This window comes from Magnolia sinica, chromosome 7, assembly GCF_029962835.1.
Source record: "Magnolia sinica isolate HGM2019 chromosome 7, MsV1, whole genome shotgun sequence".
Lineage (NCBI taxonomy): Eukaryota > Viridiplantae > Streptophyta > Magnoliopsida > Magnoliales > Magnoliaceae > Magnolia > Magnolia sinica.
In genome coordinates, this window is record NC_080579.1 from 88,639,581 (window position 1) to 88,662,036 (window position 22,456).

At 39.3% G+C, this 22,456-nt stretch overlaps 2 protein-coding genes across 5 annotated transcripts in view; one reads left to right on the forward strand and one right to left on the reverse strand.

The window, feature by feature from the left end:
- Positions 1 to 10,922, forward strand: part of LOC131251636 (probable cyclic nucleotide-gated ion channel 20, chloroplastic) — a 46,224-nt gene extending 35,302 nt beyond the window's left edge. For all 4 annotated transcript variants that reach the window (XM_058252486.1, XM_058252483.1, XM_058252484.1 and 1 more), the window contains 3 exons: positions 3,419 to 3,662; positions 9,641 to 9,801; positions 10,553 to 10,922. In XM_058252486.1, coding sequence (XP_058108469.1) covers positions 3,419 to 3,662; positions 9,641 to 9,801; positions 10,553 to 10,657 — 510 coding nt within the window. In that variant the 3' untranslated portion in view covers positions 10,658 to 10,922. The remainder of the gene's footprint in view (positions 1 to 3,418; positions 3,663 to 9,640; positions 9,802 to 10,552) is intronic.
- On the reverse strand, positions 5,870 to 8,706 carry LOC131251637 (uncharacterized). Its single transcript, XM_058252487.1, has 2 exons — positions 7,438 to 8,706; positions 5,870 to 7,137 (listed from the first exon to the last, which is right to left on the reverse strand). Exons 1-2 carry the CDS (start codon positions 8,048 to 8,050, stop codon positions 7,103 to 7,105), a joined length of 648 nt encoding a protein of 215 aa, XP_058108470.1. The 5' UTR covers positions 8,051 to 8,706; the 3' UTR covers positions 5,870 to 7,102.
- Positions 10,923 to 22,456: the final 11,534 nt, after the last annotated feature.

A 22,456-nucleotide genomic window follows, 5' to 3' on the forward strand; every position in this document is an offset into this window, starting at 1 on the left:
TTCCACTTGATGCATGGGAAGATCCTGTTTAGAGGTGCATATGAACTTACCAAAACTCTCTTTTTCTAGTTCTGTAGCTCCATACCAAAGTACCAACAAAGAATCATACACTGCCATCTCTTTAAATTTTTCAAGAAAGGGAACTTTAGAGCATGCTGTTGTGAATCTGTTGGTTTTGCATGGTTTTTCATTCTTGATGACTGGAATAACTAAATCCTCGTCTTCTGAATGTAGCCTGTCTTTATAAAAGCAAGATGTTTCAGTACATGGGCATATCACATCCATCTTTTTCTCGAGATGTTTAAGTAGTTCCTCTCCCACTAGATGCAGGTCCTACCTACACCTTGCATCTTATAAACAACCAACAGTGCTTATTGAAAAAAGGAATCAAATTTAAACTTTGATCAGCTATACACTAGAAGTATGTCGTCATGGAAGCAATTTTTTCGATGTGGATTTTTTTTTTCTCATCACGGATAATTTCACCCTGCTCAACTGTAAAAGACAAATGAAGTGGAGGAAAGATTAGTGACTAAACCTTCTCTACAATTGTTCATATCACAAATACCACATAAACATTGAACGTAGATGCTTGCAGTTGGGTGGGAGTATGGTGTCAAGGGGATGTAAGCTAATCCAGGTACTTGGCCATTTTTGTATCTACTTGTACATATAGAGAGAGGCTTGTACATGGTAGAAGAGTGTAGGGAATTCTATAACAGGCTAGATCATGGTAGAGTTTTGTAGAGATCTCTAGAAGGTTTTGGAGTTCTCTGTTAAGTTTTGTAGCCATGTTTGTGTGAATTATTCAGAAGCTTTCTAGAGTGTTCTTGGCCATTGGATGGATGTCGCATCGCACACTAGCTATTCAAGTAAGGTGTATGGAGAGTTTGTAATCCTATATAGGCGTGTTGTCAATATTTGGGATCACTCCTTAGAGTAATATTCTCTCTATAGAGCAATACAGAGCTGTCCTATTCATTCTCGTGTTCTCTAACACTCTAACAGGTGCGGTGCATAGCATTTGGGTTGTGCACAAGTGGGTGGTAAAATAGCTTGAGTAGCATTGAAGCATTGTAGGAGTGCCGCATGGACAAGTAAGCTAAGGAGTTAGCAAGTCCATGATGAAAAGGTTGAATAAGAGGTGGAAGTTGCGATCCCCAAAGTTCTTAGAAGATGGGAAGCATCAATATAGAGGCTTGTAAGCTTATCGAGAATTGGGTCTTGAATAGGAATCATTCGGGAAACATGCTTCATAAAAGCCAACCCAAATTGGTGGAACAAGGCTGTGATGATGATGATGATTAAACTTCATGTTAATTGTAGTACTCACGTTGCTAATATATTGTCAATAAAAAACATATATGTACATGATTATTGACACATACAACTGTACATATTATCTTGTTTGCGGTTTTCTCTACATGTTAATATTCAACATTACTCTGTATGGAATCCCATGTCACCACCACTCGGATTTGATTTCTAGTCAGTAGAAGTAACCAAAACACTTTCTTTAACCTCTATTTGTTGGTATGTCTTGGTGTTGTAGATTTGTTAGATTGATTTCATATTCAACATATTCTTTATTATTCTATTAGAATGTCAGATAACTACTAGCTTAGGTATTTACTACAATTTGATAGGGCTGCAATTTCTTTCAGGTCAACTTAAACCCAAGTGACCCAACCCGAGTTTGGGACAGGTTGTGTCGGGTTGTCAGGGTCCTCTATTGGGGTTAGGGTTAGGAAACTGCAACTTGATTTGGAATCGGGTTGGGTTAGGTTTGAAATTTTCAGTTAGGGTAGGGTTGGGAATAATCACATGTTTGAGTTGGGTTTTGTTGAATCAGGTCAGATTGGGCCAGTTTAGGGTTGAGCATAGAAGAATTTGGGTTGGGCACCTCTGGTTGGAATATGGGTTGGGTTGGGTTCTCTTGAGGTTGAGGTTGGGCTTGGGTTGACCCTCAAACTGACCCAACCTGCCTGAGTTGCACCCCTGTAATATGATGGCTTTGTTTAGTGAAACATTGCAATACCATATATTAACCCCAATTATGAAATAATTCAAGTTACTGATGTATCATTGATGTCATGGATAATGAAAACTTCCCATTGGCCTGTTATAGGTCCATAACTCGTTACCATTCACATGGATGTGACACTGCCTGGTCATAGTTTAAACAGCCTGGTAGCAACGTGCTAGCTAGCTGATAAAGGGGGTGGTTGATGTCAGGTGGACAGCAAGTCACCAAACTTTTGACAAGTGATCATGAGACTTCCCCATTTTGACTTTTGCTAATCCCAAATAGCTGTATTAGGCAATGCGCAAATAACTTCACTCAATAACAAGGTATTCCATCATGGTAACTGTTACCACATGGGCTGTAATGGCCATTACAACTTTTTTTTTTCACACACACACAAAAAAAAAAAGTTTCAACCCCATACCAGACTGTCCCATGCAATTTTTTTCCGTTAGGCATAATTGTTACCACAATTACCATTGTGTATGACCATTACTACTGTAACGTAACGGAATACCTTGCCTAATAATAATCTGATTTTTGAGCCATAGCATTTAAAGCTTGCTCATTGTGGTTCAGTGATGATAATTGATCCATGGGTCCAATCCAGCTTTTTTGGGTGTGCAAATTATGAACCATCTTCTTCATCAATGCTTGTACGATTCCTTCACACTACCACTCATTGCCACAATGTCTTTTGATTTGGAACATGGTTCTACAAACTTACGACTAAGTGCATTGTGTTTAAGCCATGGATTTAAGTAGTGGGTTCGGAGTGTGACTCACCTGGAGACAAGGCATATCGTCCATATAAGTGTGAGGACTCATTTCATTTGGACTGAAATCGATATAACTCGGACAGTTACTGAGTTGCATCGGATGATTTTTCAAACCATATTTAATCATGGTTTAAGTGGTTCCTGTGATAAAGTCTTGTTATGTATTCGATGACAAACAATGCATTGGACATAACATCATGAATTTTCCTAATTTAGTGCCTTATTAGAAAGATACAAACTCGCATTGTATCACAAGGGCCCACTGAATGAGATCACAAATAAATGCAAACCCGAGACCAGGCATATCATTTTTATCTGTATATGGGTGCTCCCAACTCAATATTCTCTTTGGGTTTTATGCCTCCATTTATCCTTTCTGCTCATTGCTTGTAAGATATCTGTGAGTAATAGTTCATGTGCATGAGAGTTCATAATATCCTAGCATGCTCGTTTCTGGCCTAAACCATGAAAATGGAAACAAATCAAGTTAAATGCGATTGGTTATGTTCTTGTACAAGTCATGTATCACAAAATCAGAATGTGCATCTTTTTGGTGGCATTTTTCCAAACCCTCCTACTTGTTCAAAGAACCTAAAACCATATTGATTTGCAGGTGTGTATTTTCACAGAAATGGAGGATCCCATCTTAGATGCTATCTATGAAAGATTGAAGCAAAAACTGTATATACAAGGAAGCAAGGTACTGTATCAAGGAGCTCCAATTGACAAGATGGTTTTCATTGTCCGAGGAAAAATGGAGAGTGTTAGAGATGGAAATCCAACCCCCTTGTTAGAAGGTGACGTTTGTGGGCAGGAGCTACTCACATGGTGTCTTGAGCATTCTTCAGTGAATGGAAGTATGTGCTCAATGTCCATCTTATTTGTTCTTTTATTGCACTGCTTAAGGTAGAGTAGATCTTTAAATTTAAAACTAGTACTAACTCCAACTCCAAATCAGTGATCCGAAAATTTTTGGAGACTTGGCAAGTGTTTGTGATTCATTAATTAGCATATGAGATATATGATGTCCGATCGAGCAAAACTGCAATATTTGTTCTACCCAATACTGGTACATCTGGGGTCCACCTTCAGTTAACTGACTGATTGACCAATGGACTATCCCAAATATCTATCCTATAGGTGATCCTAGCCATCTGATGGAAATGGAAAATTACCACAAAGGTCCATTTTGATGGGGCTCGATCCAGCAGTTAGGATTGCCCAAATTGGGAAGGTTTTGAGGTATGGAAAATCATGGGGTCCACCATATCAATGATTGGATTATGGTCAGACCCCATTGATGTGTAAACAAGGCAAAACAATGAAGGCTTTGAGGAAAATGATTCTCCTTTGCTTTTCTGTATTTGAGACAACCCTGAAGGGTTGAATTTATAGAGTTCTACAACGACTATACAAGGTAAAATGATAAATACAAAATCTTGTATTTATACATTGTCTAGCTATAGAATCGGCTATACAAGGCAAGGCATGTGGCCTATCTAACATCCCCCTTTCAAACAAATGCGGGTCATCGACAAGTAATAGTTTGCTAACTAAAAATGAGTAGCGTGGAGAAGTGAGGGACTTCGTGAGAATGTCGGCAATCTGATCATGGGAAGCGACATGTGGTAGCGAAATGAGCCGAGACCGAAACTTCTCGTGGATGAAGTGACAGTCAACTTCAATATGCTTTGTCCATTCATGGAAAACCGGATTAGAGGCAATCTGAATGGCACTCAGATTATCTACATGGAGTGGAGTAGGATCTTGTAGATGAACGCCCAAGTCAGAAAAAGTCCATGTAACCAGATAATTTCACTACAAGCTGCTGACATTGCTCTATACTCGGCCTCCGTACTTGATTTGGAAACAGTGACCTGCTTCTTACACTTCCAAGAGATGAGAGAAGTGCCAAGAAAAACACAATAGCCAGTGGTAGATCTGTAGATGAGAGTACAACCGGCCCAGTCAGTATCTGAATAAGCACGAAGATCCAGAGAGGCCGTGGAGGAGAAGAATATAGATCGATCCAGAGTTCCACGTATGTACCGTAAGATGCGCAATACTGCAGTCATATGAAGATTTCGAGGAGCAGAAACAAATTAGCTGACAACTTGGACCCATAGGTAATATTAGGACGAGTCATTGTTAAGTAACCCAGACTCCCAACCAAACGGCGGTATAATGTGGGATCTGCAAGGAGTTCACCATCGTTACGGCCATATTGAACGTTAAGTTCCAAGGGAGTTTGAACTGTCTTCTGATCCGTTAAGGAGGCCAAGGCGAGAAGATCCTTGGCATATTTATGTTGGCTGACCAGGATTCCACGTATAGAATGCGAAAATTTAAGTCCAAGAAAGTATGTTAGATGACCCAGGTCCTTCATCTTGAAGGATGACTTCAGAACATCCTTTAATGCCGAGATGCCAGTATCATCGCTACCAGTCAGAAGTAGGTCATCAACATAAACGAGAACAATGACGATTCCATGCTCAGAGGTGTGTAAGAATAAGGATGGATCATGACCACTTTGAGTAAAGCCAGCTCCTATAACAATATGAAAACGTTGGAACCATGCCTGAGGGGCCTGTTTAAGACCGTATAGAGCTTTTTTCAGGCGACAGACTTTATCGGCAGGGATTAAAGAACCAGGAGGAGGTTTCAAATATACTGTTTCTTGCAGGTCTCCATGAAGAAAAACATTTTTCCCGTCCATCTGAGTGAGAGGCCAAGAGCGAACTGATGAAACTGCCAGAAGAGTGCGAACAGTTTTCATCTTGGCCACAGGAGCGAATGTCTCATCATAATCAATTCCGTGTTCCTGTTTGTATCCCTGAGCGACAAGCCGAGCTTTGTATCGATCCAATGATCGGTCAGACTTGAGCTTCACAGAATAAATCCATTTACTGCCAATTAATTGGTGGTCAGGGGGTTGAGTAACAATGTCCCACGTATAGTTATCATCCAATGCTACAAGTTCTTCTGCCATAGCCTTCTTCCAACAATCATGACTGGCTGCCTGATGATATGAAGTAGGAATAGATACAGTATCAAGGGTAGTATTCATGGCAGTATTCATGGCAGTCATAGAGTATATCAAGCGATCAGGCTGTCGATGTTCACGAGTGGAACGACGTGCCAAGATAGGATCTGGATCGGTTATAGGTACAGTAGGGAGAGTAGTAGGTGATGGATCTGTACGTGGTCGTCGTGAATAAACCTGCAATGGACAAGAAGGTGGACTCGATGCAACCGGAATGTCAGGAAAAATAGTAAGACCAGGAGAGTCTGGTGTGGGCGAAGGAGGACCAGATGAATGGAAGGCAATATGCTCAAGAAAAACAACATGTCGTGATACCCGTACACGACGAGAGACCGGGTCATAGCAACGAAAACCCTTCTGAGTTTCTCCAAATCCCAAATACATACATTTTACTGATTTTGGGGAAAGTTTGTTACGTTCACGTGATGCCAGATGAACATAACATACACAACCAAAAACACGAAATGTGGAATATGTAGGAAGAGAACCGGTGAGAACAAAGTAGGGAGATTTACTATTCAGAACTGTGGTTGGCAACCGATTAATCAAGTAGACTGAATGCATCATAGCTTCCGCCCAGAAGGAACGAGGAACACTCATAGCTGTCATTAAGGTATTGGTAGTGTCAACAATATGACAATTTTTGCGTTCAGCCACCCCATTCTGTTGTGGAGTATCAGAACAGGTAGTCTGATGAGTAATCCCATGACCCTGAAGATATGTACGAAAATTTGTGGAGAGATACTCTCCCCCTGAGTCAGAGCGGAGAGTTTGAATTTTTACTCGAAATTGAGTGTCTACCATAGAATGAAATATTTTGAATTTTTCAAACACCTGTGACTTAGAGTGCAAAAAGTAAATCCAGGTGTAACGGGTGAAATCATCAATGAATATAACATAATATCGTAGTCCAGAGAGACATAATTGGTGAAGGACTCCAGACATCTGTATGCACTAGTTCAAACATATATGATGATTTTGTAGTACTTAGAGGAAAGGGAATACACTTACTTTTTGAAAGGCAACAGGAAGAACAAGAATAATCCAAATCACTTTTATTAAGATAAATATTCCCTAACATGCCAGAAGAAAATAGCTGAATCAAACGATCAGAATGTGGATGACCCAGGCGAAAGTGCCAAGAGTTTCCACATTTTATTTGCCGAACAAATATCCGACGAAGAAGGAGAGAAGAAACAACGAGCTGGAGTAACGAATGGGTGAAAGTCTAGTACGTACAAACATCCATGCCGCCTACCTTTCCCAAGTACCTTCCCCGTTGCCAGATCCTGCACAAAACAACAATTTGGAAGAAAGATGGCCAAACAGTTATTGGATGTAAGTTGACCAACAGAAATTAAATTTGAGGAGTTTAGGGATATGAAACACATCACCAAGGGTAAACTAGCGATGGTCAGAAGGAGAGAAAGTTAAGGAACCAACGGACTGTATGAGTAGTTTAGTGCCATCTGCAGTAGAAATAGTTTGATTGCCAATGTAGGGACGAGTATTGTAGAGATGTGATACATCACTAGTCATATGATTTAAAGCACTGGAATCGAAGAACCATTGAGAAGATGAGGTGATACCTGACATACCAGCCGCAGAAAGGGCCTGCACGATCTGCTGGAGCATCGCAGGAGTTAAAGGTGAGGAAAGACCTTCAACAGAACCAGTGGATGCAATATCACTAACAGAAGGCTCGGAAGAAGTAGTCGCAGAAGTAACAGAAAGAGCACGACCATGGCCACGACATCGACCACCACATCTATGGCCGAATGAAGATGCGTAGGCACGTGAACGACAGTCCTGAATACCATGACCAATCCTTCGACAATACGCGCACCAATCTTTGCACTGAGCGACGACATGTCTTACTTTGTTACTGCCGCGACAAATCAAAGTAATGGAACCACGGTTTGGTGCAGAGGTGGATACAGTAAGTGTCAAGTTAGATGGTCCCTGAGATATCCCCTGAGAGAGTACCTGCAGTCGTTGTTCGTCGGCTAATAAATCATTAACAACCGAATTCATTGGAGTGGTGCTACGGTTCAGAAGAGCAGCCCTGCAATGCTCAAATTCCGGACACAGTTTCATAAGAAACTGTCTAACTTGCGCACTCTCGCGCATTGTGTGGAATATTTTAAAGTCATTTGGGAATTCTGGATCCATCATAGCCATCTCTGTCCAAATTGTAACCATTGTAGAGTAGAAAGTTTGAATACTTTTTTCACCCTAAGTAAGGTGAACCAGATCCTGTTCCAGGCGGTATAACTGAGCCGCATTACTCTGTTGATATATTGTCTAGAGATGATCCCACATAGCCTTAGCAGTGCGATGTGGCGTGAGGCCAACAGCTATTGTTCGATCGACCGAATCAAAAATCCAGGTAATAATTCGTCCATTTTTCATTTCCCAATCAGCCTTTTTGTCGGCATCGGTGGAAGCGGGGATAGTAACAGATCCATCAATTAATCCCCACAAACCATGACCCTTGAGAAAACTCTGAAAGTAGATGGCCCATAGACTGTAGTTGGTGCCATTGAAACTACATCGTGGGGCCTCTGTACGGGAGTCTTTTTCCATACGTTGGAAATAAGATAAACCACGCCAAGGAAGAAGTTACCTTGCAGCAGGAGAGCCGGTTGTAGGGATAGAAATAGAACAGCAACAGCACCAGAGGCAGGGATTGTGCGCAGTGCAGAGGCAGGAGCATGCGCAGAGGGTGATCGGATGAGGCAGGGACTTGTGCAGCAGGTCGTGCGCAGTAGAGGGTGATCGGATGAGGCGGAGGACGTGATCGGACGGGTCAGTAGGGCGTGATCGGACGTGATAGGATGCGCGCGGACGTGATCAGACAGCAGGGGTGTAATCGGACGGGCCTGAGAATAGTCGGACAGAGATTGAGGATGATCGGATGTGAAGTAGGGGTGTGCGCGGGGCCAGATGCAGGGCCGGACAGGGCTGTTGATGCAGCAGACAGTTGCCGGACGAGCTTCGTGAGGGTCGGATCTGACAGGGGAGTACCGGATCTGACAAACGGTGGTGCCGGTGATTAAGAAGATGCCGGATTAGGATCGGTATTGCTCTGATACCATGTAAACAAGGCAAAACAATGAAGGCTTGAGAAAAATGATTCTCCTTTGCTTTTCTTTATTTGAGACAACCTTGAAGGGTTGAATTTAAGAGTTTTACAACGACTATACAAGGTAAAATGATAAATACAAAATCTCCTATTTATACATTGTCTATCTATAGAATCGGCTATACAAGGCAAGGCATGTGGCCTGTCTAACATGATGCAGTTCACTTAGCCAAGCAAATGCTCAATCGAGTGTTGTATATTTCCTCTAAATGTATGGCCCCCTTGCTTGTAACCAATTCATTGTTCATTTTGGTTGGTGGAAAATAGGTAACCAAATGTAGAAATCTTTGTTAACTAGGCCTTTGCTAAGATAATTATAGTTTTAAATAGTGATTTCAGCGTGCGGCTTGCTTGGAAACTGCAACCATACCAACTTCCCCAATTTATTGTTTCGGACTGCTTCAGTCACGTTCCAGTTTGGTGACTTACTTCATTGCCCATCTAAACCGAGACAACTTGGCTGAGTCGACTCAGTTTTGGAAGATATTTAGAACCATGATTTAGAGTCTTCATATTTTATTGCTTTGTCAGCTTGTGCCCATAGATTGTTTTTCATTACTATGAATTTACCAATCAAGTTCTTGCTGTTTTGAGGTTGAAAACACAATCTTTATTTATTTGTTTGTTTGTTTATTTATTTATTTCAGATGGAAAGAAAATCAGGTTATCGGGACAGCAGTTACTTTCTAACAGGACTGTGAAGTGTTTAACAAATGTGGTAGCCTTTGTGCTGCGAGCTGAAGATCTGAAAGAAGTCGCCACCACTTTTGCACCATTCTTGCCGAGCCCACGTATTAGGGGCCATAAGGTTATACATAATCTCATCTCATATGGTTTTAGGATAGCCCTACAAAATCATGCAGCCAGGGGAGGGTCATGCTTATAAGTGTTATTTTTATGCCATGATGGACCCTAAAAAAACCAATTACTGCCTTACAGGATCAAGGCCTGCATCCCCAAGCTGTTTGCACCATGTGTTTTAGGTTTCTCAACTTTGACAAGGTATTAAAATTTGCTAATGCACAGGACGCATGTAGGACTCCATACGTGGGCCATGGTTCGGGGTATTCAAACCATTTATCTGCTAGGCCTCACCATGGATGGGGGATGCCTCAACAGTTATTTAGATCGGAAGATTCTAACCATTGAGTAGTATCCTACAAACAGGTAGTTTAGGGGTATGATCCAAGGATCAAAGGGTGAGGATCTTCCAATATTGGAGATTTTAGTAGGGCCCATCATATCAGTAGTTTGGATCGCAAACCCGTTTTCTCAAGTGCAACAAGTCTTGTGCATAAGCAAAATGTACTTTTGAGACCTTATAATCCCTCATTGAAAAAGTTCAGGTGGGCCACCTTTCAGTAGGCAGTTTACTTGATGGACCATATAATGTCACCTATCATATAAACCTAGCCATCCAATGAAAATTGACAATTACAACCAATGATCCACACTTAACAGAGGCCAATCAGATTGGGGGGCAATCAAGCATTTAGGATCATCAACCGTGGGGCCCAACATATGAATAGTCTATAACAATTGTTATGCCTCTTTTGCAGGTACGAATTGCCAGATTGGAGAGAAGACACAGCAAGTTGCATTCATGTAGCATGGAGATACAAGAAGCATCTGAGTCAGGGAGCGAGCAGCAAACCTCCACTTGATAATCCCATCAGGCTATAACCTTCCTAGTAATTTATATATGTAATATCCTATTTTCCATGGAAAAACATGTATGTAATTGTATCATTGATCTCAATGATTGGCCCCTTTATAAGGGGTCCACTTATCTGCTACATAGTTGTATCTAAGCAAGTTTTCATCTCTATTACAATTATTGTACCACAAAAACATCGATGTGGATCGATGGTTGAATTATATCTAATGGTTGCCTATTGTGATTGAAATGAATGGTATTTTTCTGTTTTTCCCAACAGAAGTGGGACCCAACTATTGGCAACCCCACACTTGATCTGGTGTGTCCCATCATATAGATTGGATGTGCTTTGTTATCAACCCTTATTAGATGCTTGCAGCCATCTGATGAAAATTATGACTAATGCTCCACATTTAACAGAATAGTTCTAAAACTCAGGGATACGACTCGGTGAAACTCGATTGGGAGAGTGACTGAGTCTCGACTTGTTGAGTCGGCTCAATGACTCGGTAACTCGTGGCAACTCAAACCAATTCACTCGCTTGAAAAACGTTTTTCCTTTTTTTCCTTTTAATCAATGGTACGACGATTGTACCAAGTTCTTCATAGAGTATCCTGAGCTCCGCTATTTATTTCTTTATTATTTTATAATCTTCTATCCTTATACAACTATGTAAAAATATTTATAAAAATGGTTAAATTAATTACATATCGAGTTGAGTCAAGTAAAGACTTGTCCGAGTCTTTGAGTCAACCTGACTCAGCTGAACATTGAGTCAAGTTTCGAGTTTTTAATTATGCTTAACAGCTTGTGACCCCTCGGCACCTTGCCCATGGAATATCTGGTACTCAATGGGAGTCATTCATCAGTTGACTCATCCTCTCAACCTCTCCTTTTGTCACATCTTCCGTGAAGAAAACTCGGTGGTGGATGCTTTGGCTAAATTGGCTAGTGAGGGGCGAGCCAACCGCCTCTACACCTCCCGGGCAGACCTTCCGAGAACCATCAGGGGTTCTTTGGTCCTCGACAATGTGGGGATTGGTATTCTCAGATTTTCTTAATTGGTCCCCCGCTGACCCCTGTTTGGGCAGTTTTCCTTGTAGATAGTCCGGTTTTTTTTTTTTTTTTCCATAGCCATAGTTGTTTCTGGGTATAGGATAGGCGAGGCTCGATCCTTTTTGTTGGTTCCCGCCTAAAAGATTGTACATCTTTGGCTGATTATAAATAAAATTCCTCTTCCAAAAAAAAAAATGCTTAACAGAGCCTGATCAGACGTTTTGGGTCTTCAAATATTCCAAAGGGGGAAATTTTTGGGGTACCCTCCATCTGCAATGGGGCCCATTATGTAGACGGTTTAGATTACCAAAAACTGGCTGTCGCAAGTGCAGTTTCTTGAGCTCATTATGTGGACGGTTTAGATCACCAAAAGGTGGCCACGGCAGTGCGGTTTCTTAAGCTGAGAAAATGCTTATTCAAAGATGGAACGTCTCTCTTGTACCCTACCAATGAACGATGGAGAATTCTTGTATGAGTTATCTATGGATTTATATTGTTTTTTACAGCTGAAGTATCAAGATATGTTATTTGAAAGTGCACCAACATGGTTTTTGCCTTTTTGGGCCTGAACACGAGAGTGAGTAAAACAAGTGTATTATGGACCCAGTTTTTTGGCCGAACTGAGTCAACTCGGGCGAGTCTTGGGATGACTCGCTGAGTTTCAGACAATGTCCAAAACAGTGATGAACTATTATACTTTATAAGAAAAGATTTAGCAATGCGGGTAAACTATTATAACAATTTGTACGGTCACCTACAATGGCGGTGGACTATTATAAGAGTAGATACAAAAATCAGCCTGATCGAGGTGGCCACATCACCTGAAATTAGTGGTTTTAGGAGTAATTTTGAATTGCTGTGGCCCGCTTAAGTTTTCTGTCTGGCTGATCTATTGTATGTACGGTGAATATAAGACATCTCACCTGATGGATGGAGTGGATTTTACATATACAATATGATGGGCCCCACAGAGGTTGGGTGTTTTGCGTGTTGAAATTCCGGTCCCCTCTTTGATAATTTGCTTCCATTCAACCAGGTCACTCTCACGTTACACTCTTTAGCTGACTACCATTGGAATCAACGAGTCTAACTGAAGACACAAATGTGGGGTCTACCCCTTTTCACGGTTGGGATGTCCTCCACAAGAGGTGTGTACTTAGCGGGAAAAATGGCACTCACCATTTAATTCTCATAAAGCTTGGTGAGTAAGTTAAAGATTAACCAACAATACAATGTGTGGGGTCCACTTTGATGTGTGCATGACATCCAAGCCACACATCATGTGTGTCCCTTGTGTTCCCCCTCACCCAATAATCAGGCCAATCCAAAACACAGGTGGGCCTTATTAGCATATGTGCATCAGAAGGCTGAATCACAACTTGAATATGTTGTTAGACATTGTTTTCCATTGATTGAAATGAGAAAATTGATTTCATCAAATGTGTGGGGCCCACTGGGTTATATACTATAGAATGAATGATCAAAACTAATGGACTGAAGTCCTAAATAAATATTATATTAGAACTTGTGTATGTGGATAAGCCAATGTCACAAGAAATATAATATCCTTGATGTTTCCTGTCCATGTAAATATCATTTAGAACCGTAATGCGCGTGGATTAGGATGTGAGGAGCGTAAACTTACTTGCAACTTATTCAAATGTCGTTAGACTTGAGGACTAGTCATGCTACTCCATTATCTTCTTGATTGGCCATTACACTTAGGGCAGTTTGGATTAGGGCTGAAAGTCGGGCGGGTTCAACCTGACCGATCCGTGACCGACTCAACATTGGGTTGGGTTCGGGCAGGATGTATCGGGTTCCATTTCGGGCTTAGGCTATACAAACACCAGTTCGATAAAACTTGGGTTGGATTCGAGTTGAGGTCTCAGGCTGCTCGACCTAACCCGAACCTATCGATATATAAGCTATAAATTATAATTGAATGAGGATCGTCTGTGTTGAAGGCACAGGAAATTCTACTGCCATTAAGTCTTGGTCCACGTCATTTCCGATGACTCAAGCTATAGATTGTGTGCTACATAACATGATTTTTAAAGGAGTAATTATCCTATATTTTATCTTGTTTGTTTAGAAAAAATAAAGTTCTTTACAATATATAATTACATATATAATTAATAAAATCATAGGTACAAAAAATAAGATGTGTATTGAAATATAATAGACTACTGTAATAATGGAAATATTAGTATGTATCCACCCAAACAACCGGACCAACCCGACTATGCCCGCTTGGGTTGAGAATTCCCAACCTGAGGTTGGGTTGGGTTAGGGTTGAGGTATGGGAACCTTGGGTTGAGCTAAGGTTGAGCACCAACCCAACCCAACCCAACCCAACCCGACTTTCAGCCCTACTTTGGATACCACTAAATAAGTTAATTTTTCTACTTATAGCAATAGATAAGTAAGTTTAGTTTATGATTATTTATAAGTAACTTTTTTACTTAAAATTACTTAATCACTTTAGTTAATTTTTTTTAGCTTTTCTACTTTTCACACGTTGTTGAAGAGAGGCATGAGAGAGTCGAATGGGAGGAGAAGATGATAAGTAAGTTGTTTACCAAACATACTTATCTTTTGAATAAGTAGAAACTAAGATAAGTTACTTGTGGAATAAGTACTTATCTTAAACAACTTAAGATCCAAACGGGCCCTTAATGTGATTCACGTGATTTAGAATGGCATACATATGTGATTGGGTCATTGCACATATTAATGTTTTGTGTAAGAAGGATTTCTATCTAAAAGGTTTAGGAAAACAAATCCAACAATGGATCTTTACAACCGTCAAGTAGGGTCCATGATTAAGGCCTGGCCCACATATTGTAAAGTGATAATGAAGTGAAAGTATGAAAGGTGATATATGTGTCAATGTTAGAAGTTCACATGCGAGTTTGATGATAGCCCACGTACAACTTAAATGAGAAGGCTCATGGGTAAAAAAACCCAACATTCACATGTTCTAAATAGGTTGGATGGCATACACAACTGAGTGGGTGGACCACACACCATTTGAAAGGTTTTTAATAGTGGCATCCCATTCACTTGAGTTTTGGATCAGCATGATCCTTTTTTGTTGTTGTTGTTGTTGTTGTTGCAAGGAAAACCTAATATCGAGGGAGCAGAAATGATGAATGGATTAGATTGCATGCACACATCAAGGTGGGTCCCTCACTTCGTGTTGTAGATTAACTTAAAATGCAAACCTTTGTAGTGGAACCGGCCTCAATTTAGAAAAATTGGTGGATATGATAATCAATATACATCGACAATTGATAGGATGCCCATCGTTGGTGGGCCAATGCTAAAAATTGTAGTGACTTGGGATTTATATGTACCTTACATGCACGAATCTATAAGAAAATATAAAATACATATGGTCACACATGCGGAGGATGAAATATGGTCCCATTCAATTTGCACGTGCTAAGTTCTCACAGCTGATGGATCAAATGAGCAACATTTTCACATAATGCATTACAGGTCTCACAACACACGGTGGATAGATCACGAATACTTTCAATGGCAACGAACCTACCGATGGATTAAGGCCCATTAATAGAGGACCCCACACGATAATGATACAGACTCCTCTTAAGCAAAACTGTAATTCAGTAATCCAGACCGTTGACATAATGTCCTACTATAGTATAGTGTTGACAGATGTCTTAAATAATTTAGAAATAAGGTAGTTCGATCTGAATGGAAAACTCCTGATTTTTGGCTTTTGATCACTGAATAGTTTTTGGGTCCAAATGGATCCAATCAAGGATGACTTTATCCCATCAAGGGGGTTGATGGCAGCCAATCTGATGGAAGTTTACATCAACCAACTTACACAGTTTTGCGAAATTGTGACTTTTTGTTTCTTAATTCGGTTTTAATTCTATTTAAGAGTTTGTAATATGGAATTAAAGTATTAAGAATGGTTTTAAGGTTATTGTGAGTAAAGGGAGATCAAAGGTAAGGTTGGTTTTTCTTAGAATGGTAAGTCCATCAATATCTTGTACATTGGTTATTATAGCAGATTCGTTGTCACTTTGTGTTGTGGTTTTTCCACATAAAAATCGTATGTGCTTTGCGATTACTTTGTTTACGTTTGCTTAATCTCGTGTGGTCTGAATTTGGGGTTTGATTCAGCAGATTCCGAACAAGCGGTATCAGAGCTAACATTGAGATTTGAGTTTGGATTGACATTATGACGATTAAGAGATCAAACGTAAAGTATGAAACAAATAAGTTTATCGGGAAAAACAACTTCAAATTATGGAAGGTGAAGATGAAGTGCCTCCTAGTTTAGCAAGGATTGCAACATGCACTTCTTGGTGTTGAGAAGCGTCCAACGTTTATGAGCGACGAAGAGTGGGAAGAATTGGATGAAAGAATGAAAACCTCGATCTAACTATATTTGTTGGATAATATACTTTATAATGTCCTAAATCAAAAGACCACCGTAGAACTTTGAAAGAAGTTAGATAGCTTGTACATGAAGAAATTGTTGTCGAATCGTTTATATCTGAAAAAACAATTCTATAATCTAAATATGATGGAGGGGTCTGATATTAATGAACACATCAGTGCGTTCAATCAGATCCTTTGTAAATTGACGAGCGTGGAAGTGAAGATAGCCGAGGAATATCAAACCTTAAATTTTTTTGAACTTTCTTACAGTCTAACGATAACTTTGTAGACACTATGTGTCACGGTAAAGAGATCATTGATGTTGAGACTGTCATCTCAGCCCTTCAGTCGAGGGTGCTGAGAAAGAAGGACAGTAGCGCAATTTCCTCTACAGATGCGTTGGTAGCTAGGAGAAGGAATTCAGAGTAGGAGAAGAGTATTTTTTTGTATTCACAGTCCAAGTCTAGAGGGCAAGGAGAAGATGAACTATTAGAATTGTGGAAAATAGGGCATATGAAGAAGGATTACCAGAATCCTAAAGCCCAAAAGGGATATACTGCAGATGAAGTGTTGAAAGAGGCCAATGTAACAGAGTCGAGTGAGGATGTGGACACTAGTGATGTTCTAACCACATCCAAATCCAACTAACTTAGTGATGAGTGGATTTTGAATATGGGAGCATCCTACCATATGACCTCGCATCGGGATTGGTTCACCACATATAATGAGCGTGATGGTGGCTAGGTGTTTATGGGTAATGATGTTGCTTGTAAGGTCGTTTGAATTAGATCGGTGCACATTAAGATGTCTGATAGGATGGAACGCATCCTGACCGATGTAAGATACGTTCCTGACTCATGGAAGAATATGATCTCTCTTGGAACTCTTGAGGCAATTGGGTGTAAATTCACCGATTTTGATCGTGTCCTAAATATTTCAAAAGGGGCACTCATAATGATGAAGGCACGATAAAATAACCTTTATACGTTGATCGAGAATACCGTATCCAGTGGAGTTGTAACGTTTACAACGGATTCCACAACAGCACATGTATGACATGCATGTCTAATCTAGATGAGCGAGCGTGGCATGAAGGTACTTTCTAATCATTCCTTGATTCTTGCATTTAAAAGCATTGATTTGAATATAGATGAGTAATGTATATTTGGTAAACAATCAAGGTTATCTTTTAAGTCTGGAAAATATGTTAATAAATGTATTTTAGATTATGTGCATTTTGATGTATAGGGGCCTTCGCCCGTTGTTTTTAGAGGGGAGTTCATTCTTTGTATCATTTATAGATGATTATTTTAAAAATGTTTGGGTGTACTTCATGAAGTAGAAATCCGACATTTTTATCTCCTTCAAAGTGTAGAAGGCGGTTATGGAAAAATAGTCAGGGCGGAAATTGAAAGTTTTGAGAATAGATAATAGAGGTAAATTCACTTTTAATGAATTTAATTAGTTTTGTAAAAATGAATGGATTATATGACATAACACAGTCAAACATACACCAGAGCAGAGTGGTGTAGTAGAATAGATGAATCACACTCTCTTAGAGAGAGCTCGAAGCATGTTAAGCAACGTTACGTTAGGCAAGCAGCGATGGACTGAGGCCGTTAACATGGCTTGTTACTTAGTGAATCGGTTATCATCTATGCCGATCGGTTGTAAAATTTCAGAAGAAGTGTGGAATGATCATAAAATTGATTACTCAGGGTTGCGAGATCTTGGTTGTAATGCTTACTTTCATGTACCATCAGTTGAGGGAGATAATATCACGCCCCAAAATTTAGTACCTGAGTTGGCTGGGCCCGAACCTGAATTCCAAGACCGTGATTTATATTTAAAAAAAATATACATCGCAACCCATGTAATTTCCATACATTTCCATGGTAATCATAGCAACTAAAAGGAAAATAATCATTGTCATTATATAAATGTCAACTAATCAATTATTGAATATTTAATCACATTGATATTAAAAAACAACTAATAAAAAATACATTGAAATTCAATTAGTTGTCAAATAAATAGAAGGGGAAGTCTTTAATCTTGCCCAACTGTATACACAAACCCTGCAAGACAATCTAAGTTGGTGTGAGTGTGATGGCTCATGGGGTCACATTATTTTCAAATTTTAAAATTTTACAATAACATCAATATAACTCAATAAAATAAACATGATCAATTACAAATATTGAATTAGCATTTTACATAGCAATAATAACGATTTGGCATTTATAATAACAAAATAAGATAAGACAATCATCCAAGATTCTTTTTGGTTCAATCTACGGTAGAGCACTCGTGTGTGTTGATCCTTTCAAGAAATGACCCTTGGAAGAGTACTAATGTTTATCCTTTTAAGGAATGACCCTTGACAAAACAACGATGAATAGACTTTTAGAGTAAATATTTAGGGTAGAGCACCCATGTGATCTTTTACGAAATAATACATGACAGAACACCCGTGTCGATCCTTTTGCAAATGACCCTAGGTAGAGCACCTGTATCATGCTGATCCTTTCGAGAATGACTTTGGGTAGAGCATGCAAAACAAAATAGCATAATGATTCTCTCTGGGACAAAACACCAGTAAATAAATAACATAGTGATCCTTTAGGGCAGAACACCTGTAAAGAAATGACATGGTGATCCTCTTAGGGCAGAGCACCCATATATTTAAATGTATTCTATATCATGTAATAATAATGAAATAATTACAATCTAAACATGTGACGATAATAAAATGAAGTTAATTAATAACTCATATAAATTATTTATATATTATGTAACAAAAAATCAAATAAAATAATCCATAGCTAATAACAAAAAAAATAAAATAAAATTTAATACGTAACAAATAATCAAACCAATCTACATGCTAGTGTAGGGTTTTCAACTGGAAAGATCACCTACTTGGTCTAGATACGAATGATCAGATGATGCATGGTTAGATTAGGCGAATGAACCCAAATTTAATACTAATGCCACCTGTTCATCTTGGTTGATAACGAGGAGATTAATAAATGCCTTGGATGATTACTTATCTAAATAGTTCATATCTTGGAGGTGTTATGGGAAGGGTTGATTGATTAGGGACTAATCCAAACTCAACAAGGTAGGACTGATCTCAAGGTAGAACTGGTCAACTCAGTAGACAGATTCAGTTGTTACTCGTGCTCTTTTTCTTTAAGTTTTCTTCTCATAATCTCGTTCTTTCTTTTCTAGTTCTTTTTTTTTTCTTTCATTTATTCTAGTTTATTCTTCTTCTTTTCAGCTTCTACCATGCACAATAGAAAGACGTTATAAAGAGAGTCATACCTATCAAGTTAGCAACTTAGCCGACAACACCTTTGATTTACTCTCTCTCTCTCTCTCTCTCTCTCTCTCTCTCTCTCTCAAATTGACTCTCAACACACAAAAGCATGTATAAATCACTCCTGTAATCATTATAGAGTCCTGCTTGTGATAGGCTATATTGATTCAGAGTACATAGGCAATGTGGACAACATAAGGTTAACTTCCAGTTATTCGTTTGTATTAGTAGGAGGACTGATCTGTTGGTTGTCGAAGCTTCAGTCTTTGGTTGCACTTTTCACAACCAAAACCGAGTATATGACGGTGATGAAAGCATTCAAGGAAGGTGTTTGATTGCGAGGAATGATGAACTAATTCATGATTCTATAAGAGGTTATGCCGGTTAATTGTGACAAGGAAAGTGCGATCAATTTGGTGAAGAATTTAGTTTACCATTTTAGAACTAAACATATTGATGTTTATCATTATTTTATCCGACAAGTGCTTGAGGAAGGCGGTGTCACTTTCAAGAAGATTCGCATGAGCGTGAATTCGGCAAATATGTTGACAAAGGTGGTTCATGTAGAGAAGTTTTAATTCTGTTCAACTTCTCTGTGTCTAGCAAAAAATTTATGAAGACGAAGTGTGCACGAGAAGCAACAACGATAGTGAAGTTATGATGAAGGCGATTAGAGAGAAAGCTTGAAGCTGTGATCAATGTTGATTGATGAGATGGTGGAGATTGTTAACAGATGTCATAAATCAGTCATAAACATCACACTTCAATTTGATCGAAGACCCAGTCAATCCAATCGAAAAACTCCAAATTTTTGGCTTTTGCTCGCTGGACAGTTTTTGGGTCCAAATCGATTTGATCAAGGATATGGCTTCGATCGCATCAAGAGGTAGTCGATGGCACTCGATCTTATCAAAGTTCCCATCGTCTGACTTGCACAGTTTTACGGAATTATGAATTTTATTTTTCTAATTTGGTTGTAACTATATCTAAGGGTTTGTAATAGGGAATTAGGAAATCGAGAACGGTTTTAGAGCCGTTGTGAGTAAAGGGAGATCAAAGCTAAAGTTTTGTAAGATTTTTGGGGTTTTTCTTGTATCATTAAGTCTATCTGTTCCTTGTACATTGTTTACCATAGTGTATTTGTTGTCACTTTATGCTGTGATTTTTTCCCACAAGAATTTTTTGACATAAAAACCGTATATGTTTTGTGATTATTTTATTTATGTTTGCTTAATATCATGTGATTTGAATTTAAAATTTGCTTTTGTGGATTCCCAACATATAGATGGACAACCTAAGCTATCATCTTGTGGCATGAAGACAGAGTTCGTTAAAAGAAACAGACAACCATCCACATTCAACAAAGATTCAAGATTGAGCTAGATCTTCCAATTAGGTAAATTTTTGTGGGGGCCATGGTCCATTCACGGTGGCCCATCAAATCAACGAACCTCGGCCCCACTTTAACTGAAAACCTGAAGACACTGTCCTCTGCTCTAGGATCATATCATTCCTCCGGGAAAATGTGAGCCGTTGTTACGAAAGAAACATTATATGGGGAGGAGGAATTATCTAGGATGTGCACAATATATTCTGCTGATCAAGTGCAGCCTATCTTCCGGTGATCCAGACCGTTCATCTGTTGGCACCGTCATGGATGGACCGTCCATCAAAAAATCTCTCAGGATGGAAGATCCTTACCACAGGTCTTTGGTCAGTTTTCAATTGAATGTGCACCATTTATGGTGATCTTTCTGGCACAGACAGAAAACCTGGGCCAATGTGCATATTCTCCTGGCTCAGAAAAAAAATTAAAAAATAATAATAATAATAATATAAAAGAATTTTTACCTTAAAATTTCTTTGAAATTTGCATTTTACCAAACAATACTCTACCAGACGTAACTATAGAGAAACGCTTTTTACCATAAGAAACTCGCAAGAAATGCTTTTTACAGGGGTGAAAGTACAAAAATATCGCTGGGTTAGTTTTTTCCTTTAAAAATAACTGATGCGGGAGAGCAAATTAGGTGTTACGCTCACCACGGGCCCACCTTGATGAATATGTTATATATCCACACCGTCCATCCGTTTTTCCATATCATTTTAGAATGTGTTTTCAAAACTTAAGCAGATCTAAATCTCAGGTGGACCACACCACAGGAAACAATGTGATTGAATGCCACCGTTCAAAACTACCTGGGGCCCACATAGGGCACACCATAATGTTTATTTGCCATCTAACCTGTTGCATAAGGTTAGACAGACCTAAACCAAGATAAAATACAAAGAGCAGCTTGATCCAAAACTTTTATGGCCAACATAAGGTTTTAATGTAGTTTTTAGTGGTGTTGTACACCTGAGATGTAGTTTTCAGTGTTGTACACTTGAGATTCGGATCTACCTCCGCCAAACGTAACTATGGAGAAATGCTTTTAACCAAACTAAGCTCTAGAGAAATGCATTTTACAGGGGTGAAGGTACTGAAATACAGCTGGTCTAGTGTTTCCCTTTAAAAGGCAGTAAAGTTAGAAAGCGAATTAGGTGTTAGGCTGACTATGGGGGCCACTTTGATGAATATTTTATATATTTAAACTGACCATCCGTTTTTTCGGATCTTCTAGTACGTGTTTCCACAACTTAAGCAAATTCAAATAGCAGGTGGACCACACCTTAGGAAACAATGGTGATTGAAAGCCTACCATTAGAAACTACTTAGGGCACATCATAATATTTATTTGTCATCTAACTTGTTCATAAGGTTAGACAGAAATGGATGAAGGGAATATACAAAGATCAGCTGGATCCAAAACTTTTATGGCCACAATAAGCTTTTAATGCAATTTCTAATAGTGTGGTCTACTAAGATTTGGATATGCTTAATATTTTGGATCAAGTTCTAAAATAAGATGTAAAAATGGATGGACAACGTCCATATGCAACAAATTCATCAAGGCAGGCCCCATACAGTCAAGGTAATACCTACTGTCATGTTAGCCGGGTAA

What these genes read in the sequence shown, in the direction of transcription:
- LOC131251637 (XM_058252487.1), bottom strand. Translation starts at nt 8,050, where the DNA reads ATGGTTACAATTTGGACAGAGATGGCTATGATGGATCCAGAATTCCCA. An exon ending in TTCTGCGGCTGGTATGTCAG is followed by an intron (nt 7,138 to 7,437) that starts GTATCACCTCAT and finishes TGTTTTGTGCAG; the next exon opens with GATCTGGCAACGGGGAAGGT.